Source organism: Phascolarctos cinereus, unplaced genomic scaffold, assembly GCF_003287225.1.
Source record: "Phascolarctos cinereus isolate Bilbo 61053 unplaced genomic scaffold, phaCin_HiC Scaffold_1;HRSCAF=81, whole genome shotgun sequence".
Classification (NCBI taxonomy): domain Eukaryota; kingdom Metazoa; phylum Chordata; class Mammalia; order Diprotodontia; family Phascolarctidae; genus Phascolarctos; species Phascolarctos cinereus.
The window spans coordinates 106,232,616-106,250,615 of NW_027555514.1; the positions used below are offsets into that span (position 1 = coordinate 106,232,616).

The following is an 18,000-nucleotide window of genomic DNA, read 5'->3' on the forward strand; positions in this document are numbered from 1 at the left end:
TCCAAGGGCAACCTTCATCTAGATCATGCCTTGCCACCCCAGAGACTCTCTTAGGATTTGGGGTACTGACCATACAAACCAACCAGTGTATAATGTATTTATCCCTCTATTGGTGTCCCGGAAACCCTAAGAGGAAGAAGTGGTAACTATATTTTTCTCCCAGAACTCACCTTCATCCTACCATGGATGGTTTCATGGTACCATCCCTTTCATTTGACCCATCACCATTAATTCTCCCAGTGCTCAGATGCTCATGGGCCTTGGAGACAGCCCCTTCCATTTGTTTTGCTGGCTTTATCTCTGTCACTTGCTTCTTGGATGCCTTCCATGCTTGGCATTATTTTCATTTTCTTTTCGTTCACCTTTTGGTGAGACACTCATTTAATTTCTGTTTAAATTTTGTGTGTCTTTTTCTCTCTCTCCTGGCTTGTTCCTTGTCTGTCCACGCTGTTGTGCTGACTCTGTCTTCGCTGCTCATTCCCTGCTGCCTCTAGTATCCATAAGGTGCAAACCACTGACCTGAGGAGAGTTTCTGCTCCCCCTGGCTCCTTCACCATGTGAGTATAAGGTTGTTTAGTTTTAAATTTTCTCCCATTCCCTAATGATCTGCTATCTGCATTCTTGGATTTTTCTTCCACCCTTCCAGGGCTGCTGCACTGAAAATGTTTGGAGAATAGAAGACTTAAGGGGACATGACAGCTTTCTTCAAGGATTTGAAAGGCTAGCCTGTAAAAGGGGGTTCAACTCATTCTATGTGGCTCAAGAGAGCAGTTCTGTCAGCAATGGCTGAAAGTTGCAGAGACATATTTCTTTCAATATTCAGATAGACTTCCTGACCATTAATGTTATTCCGAAGTAGAAGGGACTACCTTGGGAAGGAAGAAGTTTGCCATCACTGGTGGCCTTCAAGAAGAGGCTGTGTTAGAGCCATTATTAAGGATTTTTGCACCTGGTGTAAAGGAAGGAGTTAATCTGAGGTGCTATTTCTGGGCAGAGAAACACCCAGTGTGTCCTGGGTGAGCTCTGGTATTCTGTGCTGCTGAAGGACTAGCATTTGGTGTGACTTAGTACCTTTCTGCTCTACTGGAGGGAGCAAGTCTGTTCTAGAATGAATGGTGCTTTCATCACCCTCTAAATTTCATCACTCTGGGGAAAAGCTCTAGTCTCCCTTTCCTAATTATGGTTGTGGGCTGGGCAATTGCTTATCAGGGATTTTGTGTATGAAATTTCTATTCAGGTTTGGTTGGACCAGATGACCGCTGAGATTTTCTGACCCATGAATTGTAATTGAGTGTTTTTCCTCTTTTGTTTTAAATTGATCCACAATAATCCTATCCCATTTCTTCTTGCTTCCTCCTTTCAAATTTAACAGTCTGATGTTGTATTTATATTTTTTTGGGGGGGGTGAGTGGGTGGGTGGGAAGGGAGGAGTTCTTTTCTAAATATCCATACTACAAATGGACATTTTGGGGAAGGTGTAACAATAGCTCTAGACCAAGGGCTCTTAACCTTTTATGTGTTGTGGACCCCTTGGGCAGTCTGGTGAAGACCATAGAACCCTTTTCAAAACAATATTTTTAAATGCATAAAACCAAATACATAGGATTACAAAGGAAGCTAATCATATAAAAGTACCAATATATCAATAATATCAAAATATTAATATATTACAAACAAATAAGTTCATCAGCCCTAGGTTAAAGATTCCTACTCTAGATTATCCTTTTCCTGTTACTGTTATATACCCGTGGAATAAAGACCTGGACATTGTTAGAAGATCATATGCCCTTAAAACTCATAGAACCAATAAACTTCTTTTATACTTACTTTTAGTTCTGCTTAGGTTATGGTGTAACTTTATTTTTTGGTAGAGGCAGCTAGGTGGTGCAGTACATAGAACCATGGTCCTCAGGAAGCCCTGAGCTCACATCCAACCTCTGACAGTTATTAGTTGTGTGACCCTGGGCATATCACTTAACCTCTATCTGCCTCAGTTTCCTCATCTGTAAAATGAGTGTGATAATGGCACCTACTTCCCAGGGTTGTTGTGAGGATCATACGGGATCATATTTATCATGAAGCGCTTAATTCGCACAGTGCCTGGCACTTAGTAGATGGTAAATAAATACTTATTTCCTTCCTTCTTTCCTTTCTGAAAGCAGAGAGGAATAGAAAGGGCATCACAAGGGAATACGAACAGGAGGGGGACTGTGATTTCTTTTTCTTTCTGACTGTGCTGCCCAAGAATACATTCCCTAGTCCTTAACCCTATTTCTTCTTGGCTAAATAATGTCCAAATCTGCATCTTGATGATATGCCAAATCAGTCTCCAGATCAGAAATCTCCACTTATTTATCCTTCCCCTTCCAACCGAAGTCTAGTGAAAGACTTTGGGAAAAGCAGTAGGATGCAGGGAATGAACATTAGCTTTGGAGTCCAAAAATCTGTGGTTGAATCCCTGTTTGAATGATGTTAGGAATATAATTTAGTTTCTCTGAGCCTTGGTTGTTGTCATGTGTAAGGGGAATAACAACACTTACTATGTGTAGTGTTGTGAAGATTGAGTGACATGAATTACATGAAAGCATTTTGAAGCTATAAAGTGACATCCAAACATAGATGGTGATACTAATTTCAATCTGGGCATCAGTAAAAAAAAAAGTCCAACATGATTGGTGTCCTTCAGGAAACGGTATTAGAGTGCATCATGTTCACAATCTCCATTGATACAGAAAAAGAATGGGCAATATATCCTTATCACCTTTGTTGATCATATTACTGATGTTCGTGCTGTTGGTTATGGTTTGGGGGTCACTTCCTTAAAGGGGCGTTCTATTCCTTTTTCCAGTCTGATGGAGTTTTACCTCTCATTGTTGCTAAGAAATGAATGCGATTTTGTTTGTTTCTTTGGTTAATAAAGCAGATTAGACCTGGGCAGCTTCAGGGTTAGAAAACTTAAAACCCAATAGAAGAACCACACTTCTGTTTACACAAAGATAAGAGATTTATTTTAAAAGATACAGAATAACAAAATATATTAGTCAAGTAACTATGAAACATTTAAGTGAAGTGAAGATGAGGAAGCCCACAGGGAAGAAGCAGCCCAAACTGCAGATGACTGAAGCATTTCAGTGGAGAAGTAGCCAAGTAGGAAAGTTACAGAGAAATAGCTGGGATCCCTCCCTCCCTCCAGGTTCAGTGTGGGTGTTTTGGTCAATCAAGGTTATACAAACAGGGCTCAAGCTCACATTTGGTACATTCTCTACCAACAGATCAGGACCCATATATCACATACAATGTCTTTTAGTTAGGAAAAGTAGAAAAAAAAATATGAGGGGAACATCCTGCCATCCTTAAAGGGAGGCAGTCTCCCTCAGAATCTCTAATCCCTGGTAGGAGCAGGAAGCTCCCTGGAATAGTTCACGATCTTGGGGATGCACAGAGGCTGCAGGAGCTCTCATGGCTCTATCTTCCAGCTGGGCTTTATTGCAATTCCATTCCATCTCCCCAGCTGCCTCTGACAGCACAGCTAGCTGCCTCTGGAATGCTATCATCTGATAATTGGGCTTCCTCTTTTCCTGAGCTGCTCCCATCTCTGGAGTTGTCTTCAGTTCCTGGGTCTTTGGAAGGGATGCTGTCAGTCTTTGTAAGACTGTCTGGCCAAAACACAATTCACTTTTGAATTGTTGTTGTTGTTGGACTCACAGTGGCATTTTGCTGCTACGGAAAAGAGCTCATCAGGTCAAGATTTCTTTTTTCCATCAGACACTCCTGTCATTCCCCCTGCTCCCAATCCAAGCAGGGATTCACTATTGGTTAGCTTGATATTTAGGTTAGGGTGAGCAAATTCCTTTCAACTCCCATTGTGCCTGTAGCAGCTAGCAACAATGTCATGTAAATGACCTTAAAGCCCCCTCAAGGAGGCACTTTTCAATACTGAAGGGTGGGCAAGAGCCTGTTGGCCTTGATTCCTGTGGCTGTCCTGAGGCTGTTGACCCATACATACACGCAAGGTGACCCAAAGCTCTTAGTGCAGTTTTAAGTGATTAAAGCTTAAAACTGCTCTAAGACTTTTGAGATACCATGTATTATTCTCAACTCTACTTCCCCCTCACATCTTTTTGAAAGTAACTTTGAAAGTGAAAAATGACTTGAATTTAAGATTTAGAGTTAGTGTTCCAAATGTAAGAGGCTTTAGTATTCAAGAACCATTACTAATAAATCCTCTGCATCACATTCCCAGCTAATGGGGATAATATTTCTTTAAATTTTTTGATTCAGCCAAAGAATTCATAAAGTCCCCTGGGATGGCATTAAGATTTAACCTGCAGTGAGGTTTCTCAGAGGTGGGCATGCTTGCATTTATGCCTGTTCTGTCTTTCCTGATTGCTTTATTCTCTGAGGAGCAATATGAAACTCAATATTTTCTATTTTTCATAATTTCAAAATTTCACTTTTTAAAATTGTTATGCTATTATGTGCATATAATACATGCAGTCATATAAAAGCAAAATGTGTCCTACCTTTGGCATAAAAAGGTATCTCAAGTTGTCTTCTAAAATTGTTAGTTTAGAAAATTAATCATGTCTGTGTAGGCTGAGAAACAATTGTAGGCATCATATGTTTCTTATATCCAAAGATTACCGCGACAATAGGGTGAATATTTACTTCTAACTTTTGTGTCAGAAATATGGCACAGTGGAAGGAATATTGGGCTTAATTCAGGAAACCCAGGGTCAACTCTGGCTTTCTTACCAGTCCTATAATCTTGGGCCCATCCAGCACCTAGGGGAGAACCAGCACTTGTTAAGTGAAGCGTACTTATTAGTCACCTACTATGTGCCAGGCACTGGGCTAAGTGCTTTACAGACATCATCCCAACAACTGTAGAGAGGTTAAGTGATTGGGTAATTAGTAAGTAATTAATATTTAAATAACATTATAAATAAAAATAATGTAAATAATAAGCAGGATTAGGTAATTTGTGTCTGAGTCTGGATTTGAACACAAGATTTCCTGACTCCAGATCTAATCAATGCTCTATCCACTGTGATATTTAACTGCTTTACTTACAGTATAAGTTTTTAATAAGACAATAATTACACTGCTCTATCTTAGCTTGATGATTGGTTAATCTTAGCTTATAGAATTCACTTTTAGTGAAAACAATTGAATTAATATTAGATCATAGGATCTCAGGCCTGGAGCTAGAAGGCTCTTCAGAGGGCATCTAATTTAACCCATTCTTTTCACAATAAGAAAAGTACAGGAAGTTAAATGACTTACCTAAGGTCACTCAGGCAGTAAGCACCAGAGTCAGGATTTGAACCCAGCTCTCCAGAGTCAGTGCTCTTTCCACTGTACTGTGGTTGTTATGAACCTTCACTTCAATCCTCTTCTGATGCTTCATCCATGGAGATGACCCTAGGTTCATGATGTCTGTTGAAATGGAGAACAACATCTATAAGAACTTACATCAGTTTGGAAAAGCTTTGAGAATGGGACCACCAAAGGATTATACTAAGTCTACCATTCAAGGTCCAGCTAAACTAGATTTGTTGAGGCTTATTGCCAGTTTTGATGACAGAAATTTGTTTAATCGGGTATCAAAGAGCTGCTATTTGTATTAGCGCATCAGTGGAGGGAGTATCCAGCAATACAGATGAAATCATGTGTCTTTGGAAGGGTTGAAGTCAACGAATATGAAAGCATAAAGTGGCAGAAAGTGCTATTTAAATTTAAACTACTCTAGTAATTAAGCATAATAAGAACATTTTTTTTCCTACTCAGGAAAATTGGAATTACTCCTTTATTTTCCCCTTTCTACTCTGTTTTCAATTCAGAAATTTTTCTCTATATAATAAAGAGGCAGGCTAGGATGGTGGCTGGATAGCTGGCCTTTGACTTTGGAAGACCTAGCTTCAATTCCAACTTTTGATCCATATCAGCTGTGTGACCATGGTCAAGTCACTTAGCCTTTTTGTACACCAGGCAACTAACACAGATAACATTTTAATCAAGTTGCTGATCTTCACTGGTGACAAAAATTTCCCTTGCCAAGAAATCATGGATCTGTACTAAATAAATACACTCAGAGAATGTTAGATCTGAAAGGACCTTGGAGATCATTCAGTCCCTACACCTCTTTTTACAGAAGAAGAAACGCAGGTCCAAAGAGATTAAGAAAATAATCTCATCTATATAAATTAAATCTTGAAATAAAAGGAATGCTATAGCCCAGCCATCAATTCCCTCAGTATTTAAAAAAAAAAAGACGAAACTATAGACACTAATAGGATCTACTCAAACTGAACTTCACACAAATCATTAGGAGTAAAGCTGGGACAGGAACTCAAGTCTCCTGACTCCTAGCTCAGTGCTTACTGAAGAAAAGGTGTGGAAATTACTGCTGTATTTTGCTTTAAACTTTTGCTCCTTCTATATTTTTTAATTTTTAAATTTTTTTAGAGGCAATCAGGGTTAAGTGACTTGCCCAGGGTCACACAGCCAATAAGTGAACTCAGGTCCTCCTGATTCCAAGGCCTTCATCACTTAGCTGCCCCTTGCTTCTTCTTTAAAGACAAATAGTCGAGGGGCAGCTAGGCGGCACAGTGGCTAGAGCACCGGCACTGAAGTCAGGATGACCTAAGTTCAAAATCCGGCCTCAGACCAAACACTTGACATGTATTAGCTGTGTGACCCTGGGCAAGTCACTTAACCCCAATTGCCTTTAAAAAAAAAAGACAAATAGTCGATATATAGGAAATAGATATATTACTCAGCAGTCAAAATTCCTTGGTTCTCAGTTTTGTAGGGAACACAAATTCTCAGTTTTTTCTCTTCCACCTGTACAAGACAATTCAAACATTATGGATTAAGTGCAAACACTGTGTTTTTGCTTTTCTTTCTATCTCTAGCACTTAGCACAGTGCCTGGGACCTAGTAAGTTACTTAATAAATGCTAGTTGATCACTGACTGACCAGGTATCGGGAATGCAAAGATAAATATGATATAGCCCTACCTTCAATTGGTGTATACTCTGGTAAGGAAGATAGGAGAGATACAGAAATGATTATAATCCAATTCAGAATATAGGAAATAAGAGGATACAAAGAACTTTTCAAGGCTCTGAAATGAAAATAGCACAGGCAGAATTGGACAGGGGCGACAGGGAGAAATTATGAACATTTTCATGGGAATGACGTGATGTGTAGGTTGAAAAGAATTTAAAAATGGGAGGAGGCTAGGTGTGGAGCAGTATCCAGCTGTGTTGTTGTGAAAAAGAATTGGATTAGGTGTCAAAACCAGTGTTTTAATATGGGCTCTGTCATTTCTTAACTATGTGACCCTAAGAAAGTCATTTGACATCTCTAGGATAAGCCTTGTTTCCCCCATTTTACAGATGAGGAAACTGAAGATCAACCAAATTTAGTAATATCAGTCAGTCAACTTCAGTTATTCAGTCATTTTCAGTCATGTCTGACTCTTCACTTGACCCCATTGGGGACTTTCTTGGCAGAGATACTGGAGTGGTTTGCCATTTCCTTCTCCAGCCCATTTAAGAAAACTGAGGCACACAGGGTGAAGTGACTTGCCCAGGGTCACACATCTAGTAAGGCCAGATTTGAACTCAGGCTCAGGAATATGAGCCTTCCTGCCTCCACACCCAGTGCTCTATCACCTATGCCACCTAACTGCTAGTCAGTCAACTAGCATTTAGTAATTGCATGGTATACAGAGAGGCGGCTAGATAGTCCAGTGGATAGAATGTAGAGTCAGGACAGCCAGAGTTCAGATTTGGCCTCAGACGCTTACTAGCTGTGTGAACTTGGGCAAGTCAGTTAACCTCGGTCTTCCTCAGTTTCCTTATCTGCAAAATGGGAATAATAATAGCACCTATTTCCCAAAGTGTGAGGACAAACTGTGATAACATTTCTAAAGCACTTTGGAAACTTAAAAGTGCTATATAAATGATAGCTTTTATAATGACTATTATAATTGGAAGAAATACAACTCAGTGGAGTTTGAGCTACAGCAAATATGGAGTTAAAAGGGAGCAATAATTCTTGTGAGGAAAGAAGAGCGTTTTCATAATAAAGAAATCTTGAGGTTTGGTGTGGAAGCTTTGCTAGCATAAGTCGTCTGTTTTGTGTTTACTTTACTGAGGGGGTGGTAGACTGCAATGTGCCTTTCATCTGTACCCCATTCTTAATTTAATTATCCAGGCACAATTGGGCCCTCCTGGTCTGTCACAATATCCTGTAATGCTCAAATGAAATGAGATGAAAAGAGAGAACATTTTAAAAAGAATAAAAGGGAAATCTTATTTAGCTGGGATAAAATTAATCTAGAGGACACGTCTTCACAGTGTAGAATTCACAAGAAGAATAGTGTAGGTTTAAATCCCCAGACTAAATATTTGCCTGGCGTGAGACTTGCTTCTGAAGCAGCCTTGCTGTAGGCCCTCACTTTTCACTGTGATGCTTTGGGTCTCGGCCTGACCCCTGCTCTGGGAGCAAGGCAGTCTTTAGTCTGATGATCCAGCTCTGTCCAGGTGGGGAGGCTGGGTCGTGTGTACAATGAACACTGGAGTCCCTTTTCTGCCACCTACTAGTTTTATGCCCTTGAGTGCTTCGTTCAATCTTTTAGACTTAGAAAGTCTTCTCTGTAAAAATGGGTTATCCTCATACATGACCTGCCTATCCCATTGGATCCTGTGATGCAGTGAAAAAATTATAAAAATCTCTATACATTTATAGGTGGCTTGGTGGATAGAGTGTTAGGCCTGGAGTCAGGAAGACCTGAGTTGAAATCCGGCCCTAGACACTTACTAACTGTGTGACCCTGGGCAAGTCACTTCATCTCTGTTTGCTTTAGTCCACTAGAGAAAGAAGTGGCAAACGATTCTAGTGTCTTTGCCAAGAAAACCCCTTGGACAGCATTAGTGTGCTAATGCCTGTGGGGTCATGAAGAGTAGGACATCACTGAATGAATGAGCAGCATATCCATTTAAAATATTAAGTTCAGTCTACATTTACTTAACTGCGTTAGGCAAGGGATAAAAAAACAAGCTCCTTCTCTCAGGGAAGGAAATGGAACATGAAGGAAGCAGTGTGGGGAGATAGAAGGTAAGGAAAGAATATCTCACGAAAGAAGGGCAATCTGTGCAAAAGCACAGAAATAGGACACAGAATAGTAAGAAGGCCCATTTGGCTAGACATGGAAAATGTGAAGGGTAGGAACATGAAGGAAGTTTGGAAAGGTAGGTGGGAGCCACACTGTGAAGGGTTCTAAATGCCAAGCTAAGGAGATGGTAGTTTATCAGCAGAAAACAGGTACGAAGTTCCTGAGGAGTATAGAAAAGGGATTTTTATGGCTGCAATGTGGAGGATGGATTGGAGAAGGTCTGGAAGCAGGGAGACCAAGTTGGAGGCTATTGCAGTAGTCTGAGAGAGATGTGATGAGTCTGATTTCGACCAGTTGCCACATGAATGGTGAGGAGATGGAAGGAGGAGATATTGTGGGGTTAGAAGTGATAAAATTCATCAAATGATTGGATTTTGGGTAGGGAAGAGGGGAGGAAGAGTGAAAAGTGGTATATCCACTACTCCAAGACTGTGAACCTGTATGACTAGGAGAAGGGTAGTACCCTAGAAAAGGAGATGGTATAGGGGAGAGTAGAAAGAGAATTAGTTACGTTTTAGAAATGTTGAGTTTGAGAAGCCCATGGGATGTATAGGTGGAGGTATCTAATTAAAGATGCTGAAATGTAAGACAGGGCTTAGTTTACAGATCTGGAACTCATCTGCCTAGAAATAATCACTGCAGCCATAGTGGTTGATGAAAGCAGAATCATGGAGGCTGAGGGAGGCAAGACTATCCAAGAAGACAATGTGGCCAACGGTGGCAAAAGCCCCTGAAGAGATCACTGTTAATTTTGGAGAGAGAAGTCTCAATGGAGTGGTAAGATCAGCAGCTATGTTGCAATGGATTTTTGGTAGCATGGTAATTAGGCACATTTCTCTTGGCTAAACTTATTTAGTAGTAACAAATAACCAATCTATTTTCATGTGACACTTGTGAGGTCAGGAAAAAATCAATTATACTAATCATCTCTCTTACTCCCTTCTTCCCCCCACCCCCAAAAAAAGACTATTTTTGTATGCAATTTCCAAACTCTGCTGATCCAGTTTCAACAGTAGGGTTACTTTATTTTGTGCCCTTACTGCTTTCCTCCTAGTATTTCTAAGCACCAAAGCATATAATTAGGTTTGTGTGTATGTGTGTGTGTGTGTGTGTGTGTGTGTGTGTGTGTGTGTGTGTTGTTCCTTTCTTCTCCAGGAGACAGGTAATTCATTAATCTGCCACTGCAAACATGCCCTGAAGAAATATTTTTCTCCACTTGCATAAACTTATTATTAATTTTTTTTAGACAAATCACTTTAATAGAATTATTCATTGGTATGATGTGATTGTAGGCTGGAGTTTGAAGGATCTGTCAAAGAAATTTGTCTTGATTCTGACAGTTCTTCCTGCACAGACAAAAGGACTTGAAGAACAGTTCATGAAATCCCTTAATAATTGGAATGGGAATTAGGGCAGAGATAATGAAGTTTTCCACCAGTGGGCTGGATTGGCTAGGCTGAGCCACGTTGGAGAGTGAGGTTCAGAGTACTCTGGTTATCTTTTCCCTCCAGATAGCTGATGAGGAATACAGGATAGAGGGAGCACAGCTGTGCTTCTTGCAAGGGAGTCTGACTTTCACCAGCTGTTGGGTGATTAACAGCACAGCACTGATACCATAGCTTCCCTCAGAGCCAAATGTTCCTCATTACTGACTCTTCCAGACCTTGGCAAGCAAATGGGTGTCTTGGACTTAGGTAAGACCTGTGACCCTCCAATAGAACAAGCCAAAATAGCACTTCTCTCCTGACATCTAAGGCCCTTTAAAAGGGGTCTCACAGGTAGTCTTTCACATATTCCCCAGACCTTTAAAACATTGACAATTCATGTTATAAACTATACCATTAAAAGGAAAGTTAAACACACTTGTGCAACTGTTTCATAGATACTTGTAGAATTTTTTTTTAATTTCCATTTTCTTGATACAGAACAAATGACTCAACCCTTTTCTTTATAGTTACTGTTTCTTAGAAATGCCACCAGCCCCAATGGAACACTCATTATGGCAGGCCTGAGCAATGTACCTACAGGTCTATTCATCCCTTCTTTTGTCGTCTTAATTGAGATCCCATTTGGTTTTCCATTATAATACCTGGTGAACTATATTCTTTTTCAGCCCATTCTTTCTTTGCACATTCTTTTATTTTTTTTTTTGGCAGTTGGGGTTAAGTGACTTGCCCAGGGTCACAGTAGTGACCCTGACACTAGTAAGTGTCAGGTGTTTGGTCTGAGGCTGGCTTTGAACTCAGGTACTCCTGACTTCAGGGCCAGTGCTCTATCCACTGCGCCACCTAGCTGCCCCTTCTTTGCACATTCTGGACACTGTTTTGGTTGGTGAATCTTGCTTTCAAATACCTAGTTCTAAATGGTCGCTATTTCTTTGTTGCACTTTTAGAATGACTTTTTAAATTTTGAAATGAAATGAAATTTTGAAAAGAAATGCCTTTAGGTACCAGGAATAAAATTAAAATATTGTTTAATGTGTTGTGCCATCTGTCATTGTTTTTTTCCGTTTACACTGTTGTAGTTATTATGCATATTGTTTTCTTGGTTCTTCTCACCTCGCTCTGCATTAATTCATATAGATCTTTCCATGCTTCTTCTGTACTCATACACATATTTTTTCTTATAACATAGTAATATTCCACTGTATTCATGACTACAATTTCTTTAGCCATTCCCAAATTGATGGGCATCTAATTTGTTTTTAGCTATTGTGAAAAGCACTGCAGTGAATATTTTGGAATATATATGTTCTCCCTTGGGGTATAAACTCAGTAATGAACTCTCTGGTTCAAAGGGCATGGACATTTTATTCACATAATTCCAGATTGCTTTCCAAATCATTGTAGCATTTCGCAGCTTCACCAACCATGTATTAGTGTGCCTATCCTTTCACAGCCCTCTGACACTGACTATTTTTTGTCATCTTTGCCAGTTTGCAGGGTGTAAGGTAAAACCTCTGGGTTGTTTTGATAGGTGTTTCTCTTACTATTAGTGATTTAGAGCATTTTCCCATGTGGTGAATACTTCGCGGTTCTTTTCAGAACTGTTTGCTTGTATCCTTTGAGCATTTATCTATAGGAAAATAGCTATTAGTTGTACATAGATACACATATATTACATATAACATAAATACATACACATACATGCGTATCTGTGTATATTATTTATATTTCTTGGATACCAAGACCTTATCAGAGGAATTTGATAAGACTTTTTGCCCATTTCACCACTTCCCTTCTTATCCTACGTGTGTTAATGTTGTCTGTGCAGAAGCTTTTCAGTGTCAAGTTCCCTATTCTACTGTAAACACAATGTTATGTCCCTTTAGTTACTTTCCTTTAATCTTTTTTTGGAAGTGGCCCTGTTCCTAGTGGCTCTCGTCCTCTCATTCCTGGTCTTTCTTCTCATTTGATATTGCCCCTTCTTTTCCTCCCCTTCAGCTACTCCTATTCCTCAGTTTTTAAATTTCATTTTTTTGCACCCCTTTCAAAAAGGATTTGTCTCACTTTCTTCGTGATTCATCTTCTCATTCTCTATACTCTAGAGAATCTCATTTTCTGATTCATGACTCCTATAATTATCTGGTCTGTCTCTTTTCTCTGTATTCTTCACGCTATCAAAGCTTCCAAGAGATGCATTCTAGGCTCTCCCTTGTAGGCACTTTCTGCCACTGCCTGGTAGGGCTTACTGCATGGATTCTCCCTTTCCATTGGGCCTCATTTCCAGAAGAGTGCCAATTAACAATAGCAGCAGCAGCAACAACAGTTATATGGTGCTTACTACGTGCCAGGCCCTGTACTCAGCACTTTACAATTCTTATCTTATTGGATCCTTTACAGCAACCCTGGAAAATAGATGCTATCATTTTCTCCATTTTACAAATGAAGAATCTGAGGCAAACAGAGCTTAAGAGGGTCACACAGTTAGTAAGTGTCTGAGGCCAAATTTGGACTCAGGTCTTCTTGATTCCTGGCCTAGCACTCCAAACACTGCATCACCTAGTACTGCCCCATGGGAAGGCCTCTCTCCAACTACATCCCGGATTATTCAATCTAGTACTATATAATTATAATCTATAACCTATCTTTTTTTTTGTTTTTCAGAATAATGTGGGTTTTTTAATAATATTTTAAATGTATGAAATTATAAAGTAAACCAATTACATTGAAATACAGTTATCCATCTATCAATCTATATGTCTATCTGTCTTTTAAAAATAAGATCACAGACCCCAGGTTAATAATCCCTAAAGAGCTAGAAGACTTCTGAGGCCTCTTCCATTTTAGTCCTAAGTGTTATTCTCTTTCTTGTTGATCTGTTTTCTATATTTGCCTGGAAATCTCCTTCCTGTGTTCATGTTGTACTACTCCTCCAGGTGTCACCTGCCCTGAGGGGTTCTAACTCCACCCACCCAGGACAAGTAGACTTTTCAAGTGGGAAATCCAAGAATCCTCAAACAGTGCAAGGTCCTCATCTCCTTTCACCACCCGTTTCTCGGTCACTTATAGCAAAATTCATCAGTGGAACCCCTGAACCTCATACCAAGACATTCCTCCTTTTCACTGTTTCTCTTCCCCTCCTCACACATTCCCCTTTAGGCTCTTCTCTCTCTGAGACCACAGAGGTCACCTTCCCTTCATTTTTAGCTCAGAATTTGACCCTCACTTATGCTTCTCTATCCCATTGTTTCCTTCCAGCCCTCTTTTATGTTCCCTTCCTTATTGCAACATACTCCTGCTAAGGAGACATTCACCTGTAGGCAGGGTGTTAGCAAATTCTGTTCATAAAACTTCCTGTCTACCTCTTCACTGTTACTTCTACCAAATTTCCACCTTCATTCCTGTCTTCTTCTGTACATTTAGGAAGAAGACTCTTACTGGTCTCTCTAGTGTTACTTTGCTGTTATCATCACCTGACGCATTTATTCATTCTTCCTACATTTCATTTTTTGGAATATTAAAGAGGCAAATAATCTTTTCAGTTCTGTTTTTCTTGCTAAGAATGTTTCAAACTCTTCTTTATTATTAAATATCTATCTTTTTTCCCATACAGGACATAGAGCTCAAATTTGTATGATAGGTCATCCTGGGCTGTATCCAGAGCCCTCCTGCTCTTCAGAACACATCGTTCTATTCCATCTTCCTTTATCTAATGGGTACAGAATAGTCTTGCATTATTTGAACGTTCTTTCTTTTTGTATTTGGAAATCCTTCTTCTGATGGCTTACACAACTTGTTGTTTCTGAATTGAATTATTAAATTTAACCACTGTGTGTCTTGGAGTTTGCAGCCTTGGGTTTTTTTCTGAAGGTGACCTGTGAATTTTTTTTCAATTGGGATTTAAATTTCTATGTTTAAAAGTTATTTTAAACTTCTATTATTTCCTTCATTATGATGGTAAGATTTTTTTGACCTGTCATGTTCTTCTGAGAGGCCTATGATCATTAGGTGTTTCTATGCATCTTATCTTTAGTATCCAATCTCCAATGTTTTACTTACATAGTGAGCATGTTATCTTTAAATACTGGGGTTTTTTTTGCTTCTGTTGTTTTCATTATTTTTTCTATGCGTGACATAGATTCTACTCTCATAGTTCTCATTTCTCTTTTAAACCACTCAGGAACAGTATGTTGTTTTTCCATGTTCTCAAATTCCACAGGTTCCTTTGTCTTATCAAGTGTGGGATCATTTCCCCCTTTTTTGGGCAGTATTTATTCATATATGTCTGAACTTGTTTACTAGATCTGGAGGCAATATTTCCTTCTGTTATTACTGTTTTTCTTGTTGATTTATCTGTTTATGTTCAAAGACTTTGAGTTTTCTTCTTCCTGAAATTTTTGGGGCTAGATCTGAAAGTGTCTCAGCCTCCTCCAACGCTAAGCAGTTCATGGTTCACCAGCCTCGGTCTCTTCCCCAAGTGACTTTTGAGTTGTCAGAACTGGCCCCAGATGAATCCTGTGCTCTTTCCCTCAGACTTGCACAGCCCCCCCATAAGCTCAGTGTCCTGGTTCCCTGGTTCCCTCTGTTGCTCAGTTCTTTGGCCTGGCACTAGCAGTCCAGAGCCTCTTCTCCCCAGCACTGGTACTTCTGGCTTGCAGGCTTTTGCTCTTGAAGGGCTGTAAACCAGCTGGCTATTGAGGCATGAGCAAATTTCTGCAGCCTGGATCCAGGGTCTTCATGGTACTGGAAAGAGGAAAGCGTGTATGGTTGGGTTTTGATGTAAGCCTTTACTCATGCGTCATGACCTTAGGTCTACTAGTGAAGGTGGGACAGGGTACTAAGCTCAGGGACAGTGAACATTAATTCCTGAGTTTTGGGGAATTTTTAAAAAATCTTTCGGATTCTGAATGTCCTAAATTATGGAAACAGTTGTTGTTTTATATTTGGTGCACAGTCTCTGTTTTGGAAAGGTTTCAGAGGTTGTGGGGATCAGAGAAAATGTCTTATCTACCATCTTCAGCTCACGTGATCCAGAAGATCTGGGCTTCAGTTTCTTTATTTGGAAAAGAAGATCACAGAGTAATTTAATGACAAAGAATTATTCTGAGATAGAGTTCTTAACTTGACGTCTATGCCCCGACCCCCCAAGGAATCCATGGAAAGATATGTAGTCCTTGAATTTGGATGGGAAAAATTATATTTTTACTTCAATGTAATTGGTTTGTAGGCTTAACTAGACCGCCAAAAGGATACATGACACAAAAAAGGTTAATAACCTTTGTTCTAAGAGGTGAGGTGCCTTAACCATACCTAGCTATTAATAACAGAGCTACATCACTATGAAGAACTATTATATGGCAGAAACAGCAGTAGGTATCAGGAGACCTGGCTCTACTTACCAAATTTCTGTGTGACCTTGGGCAAATCACTTCATGTCTTTGAACCTGCTTCCTAGTCTGTAAAATGAGGGAGTTAAATTGTGGCTAAGGTTACTTCTAGTTCTCATCAATTAAAGGAATGGCTAGTGAGTGCTTAAAAAGGGAAATGAGTTAATGATGCTTCCAAACAGCAAGCATTGTCACGTCTTGCAACTCCATTCCAATGAAAGAGTTGTTGCATATACTTCAAATTCAGACTCTTGATGAGATAAGAAAATGACCCTCAAACTTTAGGCCAGTAGAATTGGGAGACAAAATATAGGCATTTGGGTTCTAAGGACAGTGCATGGCATTTCACTATCCCTGAAATCCTTGCTCTTGTCTTTGCTATCTGCTTTCTTCTTTTTGACTGTTCAGACTTGCTCAATCCAGGAACATGAGAGAATGTAAATACAGGAGCTAACAGACTTGCAGAGATTCAGCCTTCTTTTTGTGTATGTTTATTTTTAATATTTGGTAATATTTAATGCCTGATAGCTTTCAATATATGGCTGAGAAAAAGGAAAAAAAATCTTCAAATATCCTGTTCTGGTTCAGCAAGATTCTTAAATATCCATTGAGTCTAGGTTGTTTAGTTGTTTTTCAGTCATATCTGACTCTTTGTGACCCCATATGTAGTTTTCTTGGCAAGGACACTGGAGCAGTTTGTCATTTCCTTCTCATTTTACAGATGAAGAAACAGAAGCAAATAGGGTTAAGTGACTTGCCCAGGGTCACATAGCTAGTAAGTATCTAAGGCTGAATTTGAACTCTTTAAGATGAGTCTTCCTACCTCCAGGCTTAGCACTTTATCCACTGTGCCACCTAGCTGCCCCTTTTGATTCTAGTTTTTATTCTAATTTTAATTATTAGTCCATAGATTTTTTTTTTGATAGGGATGCAGTCTCCTTACATATGGAACAAAAACAGCTTTGCTGGTTGACATTATTGAAGGGATGTCAAACTGAAATAGAAACAGATTTGTGGCAACATATTTACTTAGAAAATCCCAAATTAATATTATCTGTGCTGCATTATATTTTTGTTTTGTTAAACATTTCCCAATTACATTTTTAATCAGGTTTGGCCCTCTTCCCCATCTCCTCTATGGTCCTCCATTTTCCATCCATTTTTCTTTTTCTCTTCCTCATGTTCACCCTACTTACCCACTGGCCTCTTTCCTTTGGCCTATAAACATTTTTGAGTTTCTTAAAAACACAGTCCTTTACTTGTCCCTGCTAGGCCCTTCAGGCTATAGTCATATATCCCTCCTCCTTTTCACTGATAAATTTTTTAAAAGGGTAGCTTTTATTCATTATCCCTACTTCCTACTTGTCTATTCAGCTACTATAGTTTAGTGGATAGAACCTTGGACTCAGAGGCAGGAAGAACTGAGTTCAAATCCTGCACAGTTACTTAGTAGCTATAAAACCCAAAGACAAATCATTTAACCTTTTTCAGGTTAAATTTTCTATTATGTAAGATGGAGTTATCCACAGATCAAATGAGATAACATATAAAGAGATTTGCAGAACTTACAGGCTATATAAATGCTGTTATTATCATTTGCTTCTCAAACTCCTGCCATTCAATTTCCAACCCCAGCTACTCTGATAATTTCACCTTTCTGGGGCCACCAGTGACCCAATTTAAATAACCAAATTCAATGGCGTTTCTCAATTTTCAACCTCAAACTTTGCCACTGTGTGTTCTTCATTATTCTCTCTTGCCTTGGCTTCCACGACACTTCTCTCTTACTGTTCTCTTCCTATCTATTTCACTCTTACTTGGTCTCCTTTGCTTCCCCTGCGATTTCATCCTTGAACTACTCCTCCCTTTGGCAATCCCATAATTTTTAATTTTCCCTTCTATATAGATGAGTCCCAGATCTGTGTAGTCACTCAGTCAATAAATATTTATTTAACACCCACCATGTTTCAGGCACTGTGCTAAG

The 18,000-nt window shown here is 39.4% G+C and overlaps 1 protein-coding gene across 1 annotated transcript in view; it reads left to right on the plus strand.

Moving 5' to 3' along the window:
- DGKI (diacylglycerol kinase iota) overlaps positions 1 to 18,000 on the plus strand; it is a 478,924-nt gene that overhangs the window by 369,737 nt on the left and 91,187 nt on the right. The window contains exon 21 of the mRNA XM_078153519.1: positions 495 to 557. Coding sequence (XP_078009645.1) covers positions 495 to 557 — 63 coding nt within the window. The remainder of the gene's footprint in view (positions 1 to 494; positions 558 to 18,000) is intronic.